Raw genomic sequence first — 16160 nt, forward strand, 5'->3', positions numbered from 1 at the left:
CAAGATTAAATAAATTGAAACACGTATGACCACTAGGGGTCGCTCTTATACTAAGAAGCCTGTTATCCATATCCGACTACGTGTCTTCCGGAATAACTGCGTTGACGGTCGCTCTTGCAAAAAAAAACAAGACTTTACCAGGTTTACATCTTTCTTATATTGATTACATGAACTAAACTGGTTGTTCATCTTGTCATAATAATCAGGTTTGAAATGTAATTGGTACCACATCTTTCATTAGTTTATCACGTCGTAGTAAAAAATGACCTTCACATTACACCTAATTACTGAGTCACTCGTGAGTACAGGTGAAATGTCTGGAAGAAATAGGATAACGTGAAATAGCTCGTGCTTTCCCCTCTTGGATAGACTGCGAAGAGTCTTTGTGAGGATCTCGGTAGACCGATTCCCGTCCTGTTGCTGCAGCAATGTCAGACAAATGGAGTGTAAACTACTGTGAACACAGTGCTCCAAATGTTAATAAGGGTCTGGACTTCAAAAAGTAGTGCACACCATATCCAGATGTTATTTCGCAACACCACCAACTTCAAAAATATCGACTTTATTTAATTAAATTGTGTGCAAGTAAAAAAAAAAAAACAACCACGATCTCGCTTTTACCTGACGTTTGTAACGTTTTAATTCATTTATTTACTGCAAAATGATTAATTTATTTTGTAAGTAGTGAAGTAATAAGCGGAACAAAATATAGCCGGCCGAGTCATTACAAAATCTCCAGGGCCGGGGGACTGTTGCATTAAAGACCAGCTAGTAGTTTGTTGTTGTTTACTTACTTACCTACATCAATTACATAGGTTACTACAATCATTTAATCAGTCAGTCATGTTCATCTGTATCTTGGGCAGGATGAAAATTTTTTTTTTAATTATGATTTTCTTGATTATGTACTTGTTCTTTTTTAGCTCATTAGAACATGACGAGTGTTCAGATGAGTGCTACAGAAGAGATGGTTGAACGGTTCCTGGATTACGCATCCCGGGGTGACATGGTCAGAGTTTCTGAAATGATCTCTTACTCCAGTCAGCTACTCAATGAAAGGGGCGAACAAGGCTGGACTGCCTTAATGCTGGCTGCTAGAAATGGACACTTTGGTTTGGTAAAAGATCTGCTCTCAAAAGGGTAAGTTTCTAAAATGCCACAAACATACTTGAAAACTGAAGTTAGATTTGGTGTCATAAAAAGATCTAAGTCTTACGGTATTCATTTTTTTCTTAACAGGTGCAATAAAGACTTGGTGAACAAGTCTGGCCATACTGCTTATGACATAGCAAGATTTTGGGGGCACAAACATATTGCCGATTTGTTGGTTGGTGGTAGAGATGGCAAGCTTCATGCGAGACTACCAAGCACAGGAGTAATAGAGCATGAGAATTACTTCAGCAGAGAGTACCTGAGCAGAATGAGTGACAAAAGGACAGATTCAGAATGGCTTTCAGCTAAGCAGTCTTCTCCAGAGACCGTGTTTCTTCTCTTTCATAACTTGGAGCCTCTTGTTACATCTGGGCCAGAGCGAATGAATAATAGTCAAGCTAAGATGAAATTGTGCAGGCTCAAGAGGGCGTCCGTGGATGGTCTACTCAAAAGGGGTGACACTGTGGTTGTATTTCTGGGGGTGGAGAAGCAGGAATGTTCATCCCTTTCACCAGTATCAAAAGAAGAAGATGGACTTATTGCATGGTTTGCTCTGAATGTGGAGGAGAATCCCTCAGAAATCTCGTGCACAGATTCAAACAGTTTCTTCCTTAAAGGGCCAATGCCAGCACTGCTAACCCTAGATGAAGATGAGGGAGGTGGGACTTACTCATCTTCCTCATATCAGCACATTATTAATATTTTGACAACATGTATGAGATAAGCATACATCTAGGCTTAGTTCTCACACATATTTACTATACATTTTATTTCATGAACAGTATTAAATCCATATGAATGCTGTGCATTAAGATTATTTTGGTTGTACAGGTATAATTGCACAGGCCAGGTCTGTCCTTGCGTGGCACAGCCGCTATAGTTTTTGCCCAACTTGTGGGGGCAAGACCAAAGTAGCCGAAGGTGGTTACAAGAGAACCTGTTTGACGGAGGGCTGCAAGAGTCTTCTGGGCATCCACAGTACATGTTACCCTAGAGTTGGTAAGTAACCTTCAAACTGTTACTGATGAACAGAAATGAGTCCATGTCGTATTCACAATAACACTTTTTTTGTGTGTGTCTTTGTACTTCAGATCCTGTTGTGATCATGTTGGTCATTCATCCTGATGGGGAGCAGTGCTTGCTAGGAAGAAAGAAGACGTTTCCTTCTGGAATGTTCTCATGTCTTGCTGGTTTCATTGAACCAGGTTAGACAAAAAGTCCCTGAAAAAGCACTCCTTATTTGTGCTAAGATAGTATAATTTTTTTAAAACTACACACCCTTAACTGAGTCAACCAGGGAAATCCACAAATGCCATATTAAATCTGGTCCTATTATTTTACAAAACCAGTAATTGTACAACTAAATGACTGGTGTATCATTACACTTGATTTGTAGGTAAGAAAGAATGCTTTCCTGCTTCCTGCTTAAAAGATACGATTGCAATTTTTAAAATTGTTTTATAATCAAATTGTATGGTGTGTTGGGTCAGGTGAGACCATTGAAAATGCAGTACGCAGAGAAGTCATGGAAGAGAGTGGAGTTACTGTCGGCTCGGTCCAGTATGTGTCCTGCCAGCCTTGGCCAATGCCCTCCTCGCTAATGATCGGCTGCATTTCAATCGCCATGTCAACAGACATTAAGGTCGATAAAAATGAAATTGAAGAGGCTCGCTGGTTCACAAGGCAACAGGCAAGACTCAGTTTTACAAAGAAAGTCTCTAGCACTGCTCCTCTACATTTGAATAGACAGTATGGATTTTGTCATTGTGCTATAATTGTTCTAGGAGTTTGTGATGTAAAAACACATTTTCTTCCATTCTACAGGCGATAGACGCTGTTGTGAAGAGTAATACAGCAGTGTTTACCATGCCTCCAAGACAAGCTATTGCACATTATCTGGTGAAACACTGGATTGGTATAAACTCAAACCTTTAAAATGAATGTTAGTCATTATACGTTAGTTCTGTTATTGCAATGAAAATAGAAACAATCTGCCAGGCTGTGAATGTAGTAATTGTAATTATACATCAAGATGATGTGAGATATCCTGGGAGTGGGATATACCAACCCAACCACATCACAAGCTCTTCATAGGGGTCATCAGGAAGGCACCGCCCTTCATCAGTGTTGAGCTGAATTAAAGCCCAGAGGTCATCAGGTACGCACCGCCCTTCATCAGTGTTGAGCTGAATTAAAGCCCAGAGGTCATCAGGTACGCACCGCCCTTCATCAGTGTTGAGCTGAATTAAAGCCCAGAGGTCATCAGGTACGCACCGCCCTTCATCAGTGTTGAGCTGAATTAAAGCCCAGAGGTCATCAGGTACGCACCGCCCTTCATCAGTGTTGAGCTGAATTAAAGCCCAGAGGTCATCAGGAAGGCACCGCCCTTCATCAGTGTTGAGCTGAATTAAGGCCCAGACATCTCCAGAAGGCTCAACACAGAGGTTCAAGCTCCAACCCTTTGAAGCTCACATTTAAACCACACCACACCTCTTTAAGCGTAAACCCAAACTAAGACTAAGGCTGGTGACTAAGGCCACATCTATCCCCAGCACCACCAGTTCCATATGGGCTTTGCGCACTGCCATCCCCCCCACCAACAGCCATCACATATACAGTAATGTATTATATGTATTACTGTAATATGTCTAATCAGGAAATGCATTTTATTGTAAATCCCTACTTGTGGGAAAATCAGACCTTCTTATGCAATTATGATGCAATGATCTGTACTGTAAACAAATTATTTCAAAGTGCTTTATTATGATAATGCTATGATAATGGATAATCTCACTGTAATAAACTGCCTTATTTTAATCCAGAAATCTCTTTTCCTTATGAAATGTGATTATATTATTACAGTTTTTCTCAGTTGATTTGGTACATTTCTCACATCATGGTTTACATTGACATCACAACAAGTACATTTCTCAAAACAGTTAGTGCAAACAGCAAAACTCAATGAAATACCTGCAAAAGCAGATACTTCTCACAATTCTTTATTTTTGCCTCAAAAGCAAATATTTAGGTCAGTCAATTTGTCAGTGCCATCAGAATATCTAGTCTGTGTGCCATTGCCTATGAACAAGGCAGTCAAAATTCAGAGTCAGTGCAGACTGTAAGATTGTATTCTGAGACAAACTAGCTAAGCTTTTGATTTCAAGAACGCTGCACATGTGGTATTGGAAACATGACCGACAACTGACTGGAAAAACTGCAAAATTAAAAACTTACTCTACACATTCAAAACAACCTGAGCACATACAGCCTCCTCTTGTTGAGGTGTGAAAATGGAACCTCTGCCAGACTATGAGCTAGTCTTAAAATCCTATATGGTATAGAATGCAAAAATGCAAAACAAAAAAATTAATAAATTCTGACGTTACAGTACTGTATGTCAATGTGCAGCATTACAGCAGAAAGCACATTTCTGAATTACATACGTGTTTTCTCTATGAAATGTTTCAACGATTGAAGAGACATATTCTTCCAATATTCGGCTGCATCCAATGACCAGCTTCAGCCATTTTAAGACCATGACTTACATATAACACATGGTCCACAATTGTTGCCCTTATTTCACTGTTTTGTCCCCTCAGCCTTACACCACATAGTCTTACCCCTCTACACCACATAGTCTTACTCTTCTACACCACAGTCTTACCCCTCTACACCACATAGTCTTATTCCTCTACCACACAGTCTTACCCCTCTACACCACAGTCTTACTCCTCTACACCACACAGTCTTACCCCTCCTCCTCTACCACACAGTCTTACTCCTCTACACCACACAGTCTTACTCCTCTACACCACACAATCTTACCCCTCTACACCACACAGTCTTACTCCTCTACACCACAGTCTTACCCCTCTACACCACACAGTCTTACTCCTCTTCTTGGCTGTTCACCCTGTACATGGTATCGTCTTTCCATTATGCCACTTTGTGATACTGCAGTGTTTTGCCAATTACAGTAAAGGTTCATGAGACGCACCTCTGACCTATGGTTGAAACCATTGGTTGATCTAAACCTTCACAAATTCCCTTTCTTACTGTAACTGTATGTTCAAATTAGGATAAATTACCAAAATTTAACAAAAAATGTTCAGCAATTTTGCATATAATGGCGATGACCTAAAGACTAATTGTTTTGGAGGGTAAGACAATTCAACAGACAATCTGTACAACACATTTTGATAAACATGACATAAGCAATTGATAATGTAAAAAACAACAAACAATTGTCCATGTCCATTTGCCTAATGTACAAAAGCATTTGCAAAATGTGAAACACAATGAGAAATGCAATTATGATGTGCACAAGTGACAAGGAGATGTGGAGATTGAATGAACAGTTTTGAGAATTTCAATTCTGATCTGAGAAATGAACAAAATCGGCTGAGAAAAACTAACATGAATTTCAATGCCATAATGTAATGCATTGCTCAAAAAACACCACACAAGTGAATAGGATAACATGATTATATACACACACTAATGTAGCAATGAAAGGCTACATGATGATAAGGCTGAATTGATGATAAGGTAATGTTTAACAAAGTTTCATGAAAAGTTCTGTATGTATCGCATAAATTAGGTCTGCGTGGCACAGATTCTTAGAGATTCTCAAAGACAACTGTCATGTGATTAATAGGTTACTTTCTAAGTTAATATTAAAAACTAATTGACTGCTAATTTTGCACAGGTTTATAAAGTTCACTGTGGTGTCAGTTAGTCTCAGTATTGAAAGATTTTAGTTAGAACATCCAGGCATATGACAATTGTCAACATATCCAGAATTAGCAGGAATCAGAGGCACATCAACATATTCAGTGAGACCAGGGAATGTCTCAGACGTTTCCATACTATTGGAATTTTCTTCAGAACAGACATGAGGTGGACACATCTTGGACAGAAAGCTCTCATCATCAAACTCCTCTCCATCTGACAATTGGTGCTCAATTTTTATAAGACACTTTTCATTCAGATGACTGGACAATGTAAAATCCTCCAGGTTTAGCACACCAATGATGGACGCTCTCTGTCAAAGAAAATATATTTGTAAGTTCTTCCTCCTCTGCACACTTTCAGATTTCTGAGCCTTTTTTTCTCAGTTTTTCTGTTGAGCTTTACATTATTTATTTGGAATTCACTGGACTGATTGTGTCCCTGTAGCTGACATGGGAATGAAAGCCATTTATAGTCATTACCTCATGAAGTGGATTTAGGAGCCAGTGTCCAATGAGACTATGGCCAGGGTTAGCAATGTTGGAGAAGAAGGATTCCTTGAAGCTGCAAGAGAGGAACTTAATTAAATTATTTGGTCCACAATTAGTGAAGTAATTTGAAGTTTTTTTTTTTTTTTACAAAAATAATGTACAGATAATACAACCATTATTTCCATTTTGTGGAAGAAGGACCTTAAACTATTTTTCATGTGTATCAAACAAGTCCTGGATGGCACCCAGCTCCCACGCATCCACCTATCACATAACCGGATCACTTCCCCTATAACCACACACATGTTCACTTCATCACCATCACCTGTCTTCCTATGTTTATTCCCACGGGTCCCCCATCCTTGATGCTTTGCCCTATCCTGCCTGCAGACTAACACTGTGTTATGTATACTCGTTCGGCACAACTCATTACACTGAAAATCCCTAAAACAAACACAGTATTTGGTTCATCGTCATTTCAATCTGCAGCTGCCAGACTGGAATTCCCTGCAAAAATCATTACAGATTAGTATTTTTATATCCATGTCCACTTTTAAAAATGTTATTGCGAATGTCCTTACTGAATGTTGTAACTGTAGTGTCTAATCATCTTATAATGTTTTATTTATTGTTTGTTTTATATTATTGTCTGCTTGTGATGTACGTTCTTCAAGAGGCTGTGCCTCTTGCCAGGCTGCCATTGCAAATAAGAAAGCTGTTCTTAATGATTTGCCTGGTTAAATAAAGGTTAAATAAAATTAAAAAAATGTCTATTTATATTACGTTTACTTTCCAATTGAGTGTTTCTTCATTTTATCTTTTTCATTTTGTAATGTAGTTTTCTTGGTTTTCTTGACACTTGACACTCCCTAATTTGCTCAGTGAACGACAATGTCATGGAATGCCGAATGACAAAGTGAGTGAGCCATGTATTACCAAAGCCTTTGTTTTGATGGTCTAACAGTAGGTGTGGAGGCACTCTCACTGACCCCAACTCCAGCTAAATCTTAGCAACTGGAGTTATATATATATGCTACATATAGATTTCACCCTATACCAAAAAGCCAATCCAAAGGTCTATGATGATGACCCATGCCATGATGGCACATTTTATTTACCCTGAGGGTTCTGAGGGCTTCCTGGTTCAAATTATATTTTGCATCATGCCTTAGCATGCCAGATGTTCCACCTCCCCACTGAGGCACAGCTACCCCAACACAGCTACCCCTACACAGCTACCCCAAGACATCTACCCTTACACAGCTACTTGCTTACCTCTTAGCAGCAGAGAAAGTGTGACTCTGCCTGTGTTGTGGGGAAGTGACCTAATTTGGGCATCCTGTCATCTCTACTGCCCCACACATGATTAGCCCAAGACGCTCTCTGCCAAGGTGAGTACATTTTTAGTAGTACACCCATTCATTGCCCTAGTGGATTCCAGAGCAGCGAAGCACTTCAAACATGGGCTGACCTGACCTCAGGATGGAAGTGTTCCATCTACCTAATCCCATTGTGGTGCACATCACACACCCCACTGACAGGCTCACAAGCCAGTTTCTTATACAATAACAGCTGTCATTCCATATTATTAAACAATCCCCTTATTTCCTGGCCCAGATTCTCTTTAAATCCTCTTCTCATCACTCCCAATGCCTTTGCCCCTGGTTCTACCCCTCTGTATCAAGAGCCTGGGGGCCCATTTTAATCTGCCTGTCCCTGGTCCCTACCAGACCTGGCTGATGTATTAGTCACCAATAAAGACCTCGTGTCTGTCTCCCCAAAGAAGCACGGACTGTGCCAACAAACTCCTAGGTGCTGGGTCTGTCCTCTGTCTTAGGAGGAAAACCAGGTCATGGAACAATATGTACAGGAGCCTAGGGCTACATCCACCCTTAAAGCTCTCCTGTCTCAGCCAGTGCCTTCTTTGGACAGCAGACTGAATGCTCTCTTGGTGAAATACCTGCATTCGCTGCATCTGGTTCCAGGCATGTTAGAGCAGCTACAGGGTGTGCAGGGTACTCATTTTGCGCGGGTACATATTAGGGATGGGATGAATGGAAAATGGACAGCCTCTAAGCACTATGAGTACCTTGTCCTACCCCACCTGTATTCATTGCGTTTATTAATGAGGTGTTACATTAATTTCTAGGTAAAGCCATCATTGCCAACATTGATATCTTTGTCTATTCTCACTCCCTGGACCAAAATATCAATGAGATGTGACCTATACAAGGCAATTTCCTGTGCATTTATATTACAAGCTGGAGAAATGACACTTCCTTCAGGGCTGGTTAACTTCCTCAGCTCTGTCATCAGAGCCAGCATATGGATGAAGTCTAACAAGATCAAGGTGGTCCAGCAACAGTCTCAGAGAACAAGTTGGGTGTCTTTCCCAACAACCATCCTCACCATTGTCGACCCGTTTTCCAAAACGGTTTAGTTTGTGTCTCTCCCTGCTCTCTCTACAGTGCTCGAGATGGCTACTGTTCTCTTCAACCACCTCTTCTGTCAGTCTGGGCTGCAGTGGTGTGGTGTTTCTCACAGGTGTGAAGACCTTTGAGTTTGTGAGCAAACTGAATCAGATATCAGATATCAGCCCCAATCTAACGGGCATGTGGAACAAGATAACCAGGTGCTTGTCAAGTTCCATAATCTGTACTGTCAGGTTGTTCACCTGGGGAAATAACCAGCCATGGACAGAGCATGCCTAAAACTCCCTCTGCCATTCGTCCATTGACGTGTGTTGTGAGTTTCCAACCCCTGCTCTACCCCTGGAACATCCTTTACTCCCGTCACCCAGCTATCCAGGTGTATTTTACAGAGAGGAGACCTGGGAGGTCACCACCAACCATAGAAGGCCATCACCACATGCAAGAGAATGGTGGATTGTGTGCAGTTGAACACGACAGATAGGAAGACCAGTCCAGGTGTTAAGCTCCCTCCCAGGTATCTTGGCTCTACTCTATCCAACAGCAGATTATTGAAGTCACCTTCAGGTAACTTCGTGTCATCTTCAATTCACGTGCCATTCCACCCCTACTGAAGGTGGAGGGTGGGCCAGCCTACTTGGTCAATGCCCTATTGGATGGCTTCAGTATGTAGTATACTGGGAGGAGAATGGACCCAGAGAGAGAAGCTGGGTGCCAGCCAATCAGATCCTAGATCCCTAGCTTGTGTTCAACCACTGTGTTCAACCAACTAAGCCTGCTTCCCTCCATCACAGAAAAGTACTAATGCCAGAATTTATTTACTCTTTATACTTAATTACAACTGAAATTTGTGACCAGTGGCATATTTTAAATTTCAAAACAAGGCATGAAATAAATTAACATACATTATTCCAAGAAAACAACTATTACAGATATACTTACATTGTTCTGGATAGAATTAAGAAAATACCAGCGCCAGTGATAAGAAACACTACTGGGACAACAGCTTTAATTATTTCATCATTTTCTGTGGAAATTAAGTCAAATTCATTATTTAATGAAATAATTTATTTTCTTATTACTAATATATAACAAGTTTATTTTCACTAAGGAATACTTACCAAGAAAAGGCGTAGTAAATTCAGTATTTGCCCTTGAAAAGTTACCAAAGATAGTCTCTCCATAAATATACACAGAGTACTTGGCATTTGTCTGTAGTCTGTAGAATGTGTGGGTCCACTGATGTGGAAAAATGACTAATGCTAAAGAAAATACAAATTACCTTCTTAAATGAAAATCAAAAAGTGTAATTATGTCTTTAAAATGATATGTTAAGTGGATATCGAATCCAGGAGCTTACATCTTGTTTCCTGTTCACCTCTTAGCATAAGTCTGTATTGAAGGGCACTGTTGCTTGGGGCTTTCTCCAGCCATACCCATTTGACTGTCACAGACGTTTTTGTCACATTCACAAGTTGTAACTGGACAATGTCTAAAAGAGCTGAGGAAATCAACAACACAGTATATCAAGTAAATGTAAAGATCTGAATATAGGCTGGTGAGTAATACAGACCTTTACTTACTGCCATGCTTTAGGCTGGCTTGGACAGACTCTGGAGGCCCAGAAAGAGAGTCATAAAGGGGATAAACACTGATGCGGTAGGTCTCTAGTGGACTGATGCCACCTGGAAAAGAATTGGAGGAGGAAGCAGATTGATGTTAGTATGACTATTACAAGTGTAACAGATGACAGCATGTAATGTAATATAAACATATTTATTGCACTTCCAAGAAAGCAAGGAATTATTTTAAAGTGCTAATGGTGCATGTTTTTGATAAATTCCAAATTATGCATTAATTGAAAACTTTTTAATTCCCTTTGTTACCTGTCAGAACAGTTGAAAATGTAGAACCGTTAAGTCTTTTCCACTGCTTAGAGGCAACATCACTAAAAGGGAACCACTCAATAGCAAACTCAGTCACAGTCATAGCTGTCTTCTCAGTCTCCCATCGAACCCTCAGTGAACTGGCATCATTGCTGGCCCAGAGTCCTTTTACTGCGGGCAACCCTATTAGACGTATTATTGTATATAGTACTGTTGCATAAATAAAGTTAATGTTTTTAAGTCCCTTCAGAATAAACTTTAAATATATCATTTATTCTTCATTTCAAGTTCAGGATATGAGGGAGGGGTGGGCAAGAGAGTGGTGCAAACATAGAACATTTATTAACACAAAAAACAGACGCATGACACATTGAAAAACTGACAATGGAGGGCAAAACCTGAAGGTCTAAATACACATTAATGATGGGAAAACGACAGACAGGTGACAGAGCAAATAGAGGGTAAGCTAACAAGGGGGAGTGGCACCATCAACTATGACACCAGCACAACTGGGGGGGGGGGGGGGGGGGGTGCCATACCATTACAATGTGAGGACATTAGTTGTTTTCTCACTTGATTTTACTTTACTAGCCAAGTACACAATTATTAATTATATAAAGAAATAAATAACTACTCACATGAATTTGAAGTTTACAGCAATGCGTTTAGCCAGAAAACATATATACTAAAATGTCAGTAATGATATTTCTTCCAAGACAGATACCGCATTGCACAGGAAAGAGGTGTGAGTTCCGTGAAACTTCAGTAGCAGTTAAAAGATGTTATCCTACATTCTCTAGCAAAATGGAACCCAAAGCCTCTGAAATTTGATAGAATCAGCTCACTTTTATCAAATCCAGTACTGATGCGGATACGTTGAGGAGGAGACAGTCCCGCACTGTTGTAGGCCTTCACTGTTATATTGTAGTTCCCTGCAGTCATCACTACGGTGGCCTTCAAGTCAGTAGTGTTAATTACTCTCTTCAGAAATGCCTGTTTGGCTGACGTGTAGGTCACCTCATAACCAAGAATGACTCCTTGAGCCTCACTTCTCTCTAAAGGCTGACACACAGATAATGAAATTCATAATCGCACCAAGTCAATAAATGAACAGAAATTTTATACAGTTACAGGTTACTTATGAGTCCACATTGAAACCAATCTATTATATGGACAATAACTTTGCACATACCCTCCAAAGAAGTAACAGCTTTTGAATACCAAAGCTGTTATCTAACGACTCAACATAGTAACTGACATGAGGCGCTACAGTTGGGGCTAAAACAGAAAAGAGAAGAAAACATTTAGTGACACTTCATGAAAATATGGAGATATTCTCTCCATATCCAAACATAGAGTACTGATCCAGTCTCTACCCACCACTCTCTAGAGTCATTGCTTGGTATTCTGCACTCCATTCACTCCATAGTCCATATGTTCCTCTGCAGGCAACAGTAAAACAGTACTGGCTAAATGGCTGCAGGCCTCTAACAGTGTAGAAGATCTCAGGAAACGTCTCCTCAAAGGGAATAACTGAAACCTGAACATGGAGTAGGGTATATGTGTGAAAATAATTCATATAGCGATATACTATATAGCGATTATACTGCTGACTCCATCAAGTTTAGTCATTCCTTCTAAAATATCAATTGCTTTGTTAAATAGTCGTTTGATTACAGAGATTTTACCACTGTCCATAGTTCTGTGGTGCACAATCTGTAGTGGAATCGACATTCAGTGCAGTGCCATTCACCACTTGTCCATCCTACATGTATTGAAGTCTCTGTAGCATTCACAGATGTGATAGTTGGACATGGAGCTTGGGCTAAAACAGAAGCCTATGTTAGTTTTCATGACACAGCACAATTCAATCAGTTGAAGTCTACTCATAGGTAGGAAGGATTCCAGAGCCATACCCTTGTGCTTATAAATGGATAATGTTAATGATAATATAATTGCAAGCTTACTTATGTTTTCAATGGATACTGCGTAGATTTCCGAGAACATTTCTGTTTTGGTGATGATGTTTTTTGACTTTATGGTTACATTGAATTCAGCAAGTGGGTTGAAAATGGAAGGGCAGTGAATGAAGGCTGACGTTCTGAAATATAGAAAACACATCTTATTGAAGTGATCATCCAGGGAAACGCTCATGTACAGTAAATGTGGGTAATGATCGTTTTCACAGTACTAATCATGGCCAATGCATCAACACTGTGGGGACTGTTTTCAAGCATGTACAAAGACATAAATTGAAGGAAAGAGTACACTAATTTCATCAAGACTAGGCACTGATATTTTCATGATTGCATCAGGCTCAAAATGACATAGATGCTGAAAATATGAAGTAATAACAGTGTCACTTTGAATAATGTTCTCAGAAAAAGGGTTAAGGCCGTAGATACAAATGTCTAAAGCTGACATCCTGATGTCCTTTATGATGTAACTGACTGGCCTTTTTAAATGGAGACATTTATGTCACAGCCAGCTCTCTCCTTAGATGTTATCATTTGAAACCTCAAAGCTGTTGCTACATTCTGCCTCAACAGAGCTGTGAGGGGGGAAAAAATGCGAGACATGGATGTTATTTTCATTTTGTTTATCTGCAGTACACTCAACCCAGTCTAGTAATAGCTAGAGAAAAGGAATTCAAATGAGTTCTAGTTGATGTGCTGTGGAATTCTGAGGTTCTAAATATTTGCTCGTCTAATGTTTGCACCAACACATCCGTCTCATCTTCAGTAAATCAATCCCAGTGCTGCATTGACATTTTCGTGCATATCCATGCTAATTTCAGCTGGTTAAAAGACAGATTGACTGAAAAAACTGTACTGTATGTCAATCTTTTTATCTAAATAAACCTGCAGGAAAACAGCATGTATTTTGTACACCCCTTATTACTTTCCCATAGTACTTTGAACATAAGACTTCATGTCGTGCGTTGTGTCATGAAAACAGGGCTGTGATTCTTATCTAAAACAGGACACCATTATACAAGCCAGCCATTTTATTCAGCTCTGTAATTTTTATAACCTAGGTTCTAACTGTTTTAGCAGCCAAAGTCTCTCAACAAAGCTATTTTGACCTTTTATACTACTAACACTAAAGCAGATTTAGGTAGTTTAAAAGATCAAACATTACATTTTTAGAAATACAAAGTAATAATTTTAAAGTATTATATATTTCCCTGACTACATAGATACACTCTCAAGTGATACCTAAATGTAAACAAAAATATATACTTACTGGCTGAAAATGAATGAATTTATAATCTTGCCGTCATTTAAGTAAATCCATTTGCAGACAAAAGATCTCTTATGGACAAGATAACGACATGATGTGTTCAGAAACATTTCTGAAGTGGAGTGAAATCAAAACATTACAACATGAGTAGGGGGCCCAGTTACAATGGGATATAAGCTCAGTGTTTATGCACAATGAGCCCAGTTACATTGGGATATAAGCTTATATGCACACTGAGCAATACCAGGAAATCCAGACTTGAGTTTACATCCAATACTTGACCCTGATTTTACATTTATTTGATCTGATAATTGAATTACTGTATTGTTTTAAATAAAGAACACTAATCTACGCAGTACTGTGTCATCCAGTAGTTTCATGCTCTGTTATTAAAGGACAGAGTGGTAATACCTCTCCTATGTACAGGCACAGAGCCGCAGTCCATCGTATCCGTGACGCACATGTTTCTTTGGCTCTTGCACAGTTTCAGATCATTACCAGTGACTTCTGGTAAAAATTTAAATTAAGATAATTACATAAACAATGACTTCATGAAATAAATAATCCACAATCCACATACATAGAATTGCTCAAATGTTTTCAGCAAAATACTTAGTAAAGACATAGCATCTGACACCTCACATGAATGTTAACCTGATACATACAGTCTAATAATAATAATTATCAGGGCCGGAGTGGGACACTTTTTCAGCCCGGGAGTTTCATGCCCAAATCCGGCCCAAAATAATTTTTCCCCCCCAATCGGCCCAAACTAGAGACTGACATGAGCCGGCCCATCGGGAATCCTCCCGAATCTCCCGATTAGCCACTCCGGCTCTGATAATTATTATTATAATAATATGACATTAATGGGAGAATCACACAAGTTATGAACTGAGTAAAATAATGGTTCCTCAATATAAAATCTCATTAGATTTTGACATTTCTGTAAATGGTATGAGAATATATTTACCTTTATAGCTGTAACTTTTGAGTTGCTGTCCATGCCATTTTAGGCTACTCCCATCTGCTCAGTATATGTGCATATAAAATTTGTTAATTTTATTCATTTTTGGAAAAACAATGTAAATAATTCAATTTGCTGGATTCTATTCTACTCACAGTGGTATAAGGAGACGACACAGGAGAGTAAGCAGAAAGCATATCGACTCATCCTACTCATCTTGAAATGAACCTTAAACACAAAACACCTTTTTTATTTAATGCAATATTGTGAAGATTATGCCATGATATTTTAAGGCTTAAAGAAGAGTAGCAATACATTTTATAGAAATAAATAAATAAACATAAAGGTTGCTAATACCTCAAACCAATATACAATACTCTCAAAAAGTGAGGGATATTTGGCTTTCGGGTGAAATGTATAGAAAACATAAAAAGTTCATGCTACAGTGATATTTTATCATGAAAGTAGGGCATGTAGAAATATGCAATGGTACTTTCCTCATCTCAAACTATTTATTGAAACAAAAGCCAACAACAGTGGTGGGTTAACCCCAACAACAAATGTCACTGTCTCAATAACTTGTCATGTGACCTTGAGCAATTACAGCTTGACAACATCTCATGATGTTCACAAGTGGACATTCTGTCTGCTGAGTCATGGAATCCCAGTCTTCTTGAAGGGCCCTCAAGTCATTGAGGTTCTTGAGTACAGGGTTACAAGCCTCTGCAGGGTGGCTCAGCTGATCCCATAGGTTTTCTATGGCATTCAGGTCTGGAAAACTTGCAGGTACCCAGCAGCCGGTCCCTAATGATGTGACCTCGATGAGCTAGAGAACTGTCATCCATGAAGATAAACTTAGGCCTGTGGATTATTGAAGTTATTCAAGTAATACGGGCTTGTGTAGGGCAGTTCTATATTGACTACGTTAGCACTGAGGCCTGCTGGTCCCTCGTCCAGCATAAATGCCCCCTGGCCCCTGCAAGACGATGACGCCTGTGCCTGGTGGTGTGATCAGGTACCCTTGCAGGTCGTCTAGCACACAGACCACTCTGATGGAAACGGTTTCAAAAGGTCTGACATGACACTTGGGTACCTCTCATCTCCCTTAAATGTGCCTGAAGTTGTATGGCATTCACAGGCCCGTCGCGATGGGGCAGGCAAACCAGGCAATTGCTTGGGGCCCCAAGCTGGCCTGGGGCCCCCAGACAACAACAGGTTAAGAATTAAATGCAGCGACAAACTGTGTGAGCCCCCCTTTACA

General features: G+C 39.7%; 2 protein-coding genes across 4 annotated transcripts in view; one reads left to right on the forward strand and one right to left on the reverse strand.

The window, feature by feature from the left end:
* Positions 1–3969, forward strand: nudt12 (nudix (nucleoside diphosphate linked moiety X)-type motif 12). Of its 2 annotated transcripts, none has more exons than XM_077003518.1 (7): positions 1–141; positions 924–1140; positions 1240–1811; positions 1984–2151; positions 2244–2357; positions 2643–2842; positions 2977–3969. In XM_077003518.1, the coding sequence occupies exons 2-7, from the start codon at positions 935–937 to the stop codon at positions 3085–3087; spliced, it is 1371 nt and encodes a 456-aa protein (XP_076859633.1). In that variant the 5' UTR covers positions 1–141; positions 924–934; the 3' UTR covers positions 3088–3969. The 2 variants fall into 2 exon arrangements, with proteins under 2 accessions (XP_076859633.1, XP_076859634.1); XM_077003519.1 differs by having other exon boundaries at positions 120–206.
* The window catches only part of LOC143512812 (interleukin-6 receptor subunit beta), a 15409-nt gene continuing 3173 nt past the window's right edge, over positions 3925–16160 (reverse strand). Inside the window, exons 2-17 of one of the 2 annotated variants that reach the window (XM_077003515.1) lie at positions 15055–15127; positions 14906–14959; positions 14344–14439; positions 13936–14044; positions 12657–12790; positions 12378–12514; positions 12070–12229; positions 11882–11967; positions 11535–11751; positions 10690–10872; positions 10387–10488; positions 10164–10304; positions 9925–10065; positions 9746–9830; positions 6366–6447; positions 3925–6196 (exon numbers count right to left, since the gene is read on the reverse strand). In XM_077003515.1, coding sequence (XP_076859630.1) covers positions 5909–6196; positions 6366–6447; positions 9746–9830; positions 9925–10065; positions 10164–10304; positions 10387–10488; positions 10690–10872; positions 11535–11751; positions 11882–11967; positions 12070–12229; positions 12378–12514; positions 12657–12790; positions 13936–14044; positions 14344–14439; positions 14906–14959; positions 15055–15127 — 2088 coding nt within the window. In that variant the 3' untranslated portion in view covers positions 3925–5908. The remainder of the gene's footprint in view (positions 6197–6365; positions 6448–9745; positions 9831–9924; positions 10066–10163; positions 10305–10386; positions 10489–10689; positions 10873–11534; positions 11752–11881; positions 11968–12069; positions 12230–12377; positions 12515–12656; positions 12791–13935; positions 14045–14343; positions 14440–14905; positions 14960–15054; positions 15128–16160) is intronic. The other variant, XM_077003517.1, reaches the window with a different exon arrangement.

Source organism: Brachyhypopomus gauderio, chromosome 4, assembly GCF_052324685.1.
Source record: "Brachyhypopomus gauderio isolate BG-103 chromosome 4, BGAUD_0.2, whole genome shotgun sequence".
In the NCBI taxonomy this organism is placed as follows: Eukaryota; Metazoa; Chordata; class Actinopteri; order Gymnotiformes; family Hypopomidae; genus Brachyhypopomus; species Brachyhypopomus gauderio.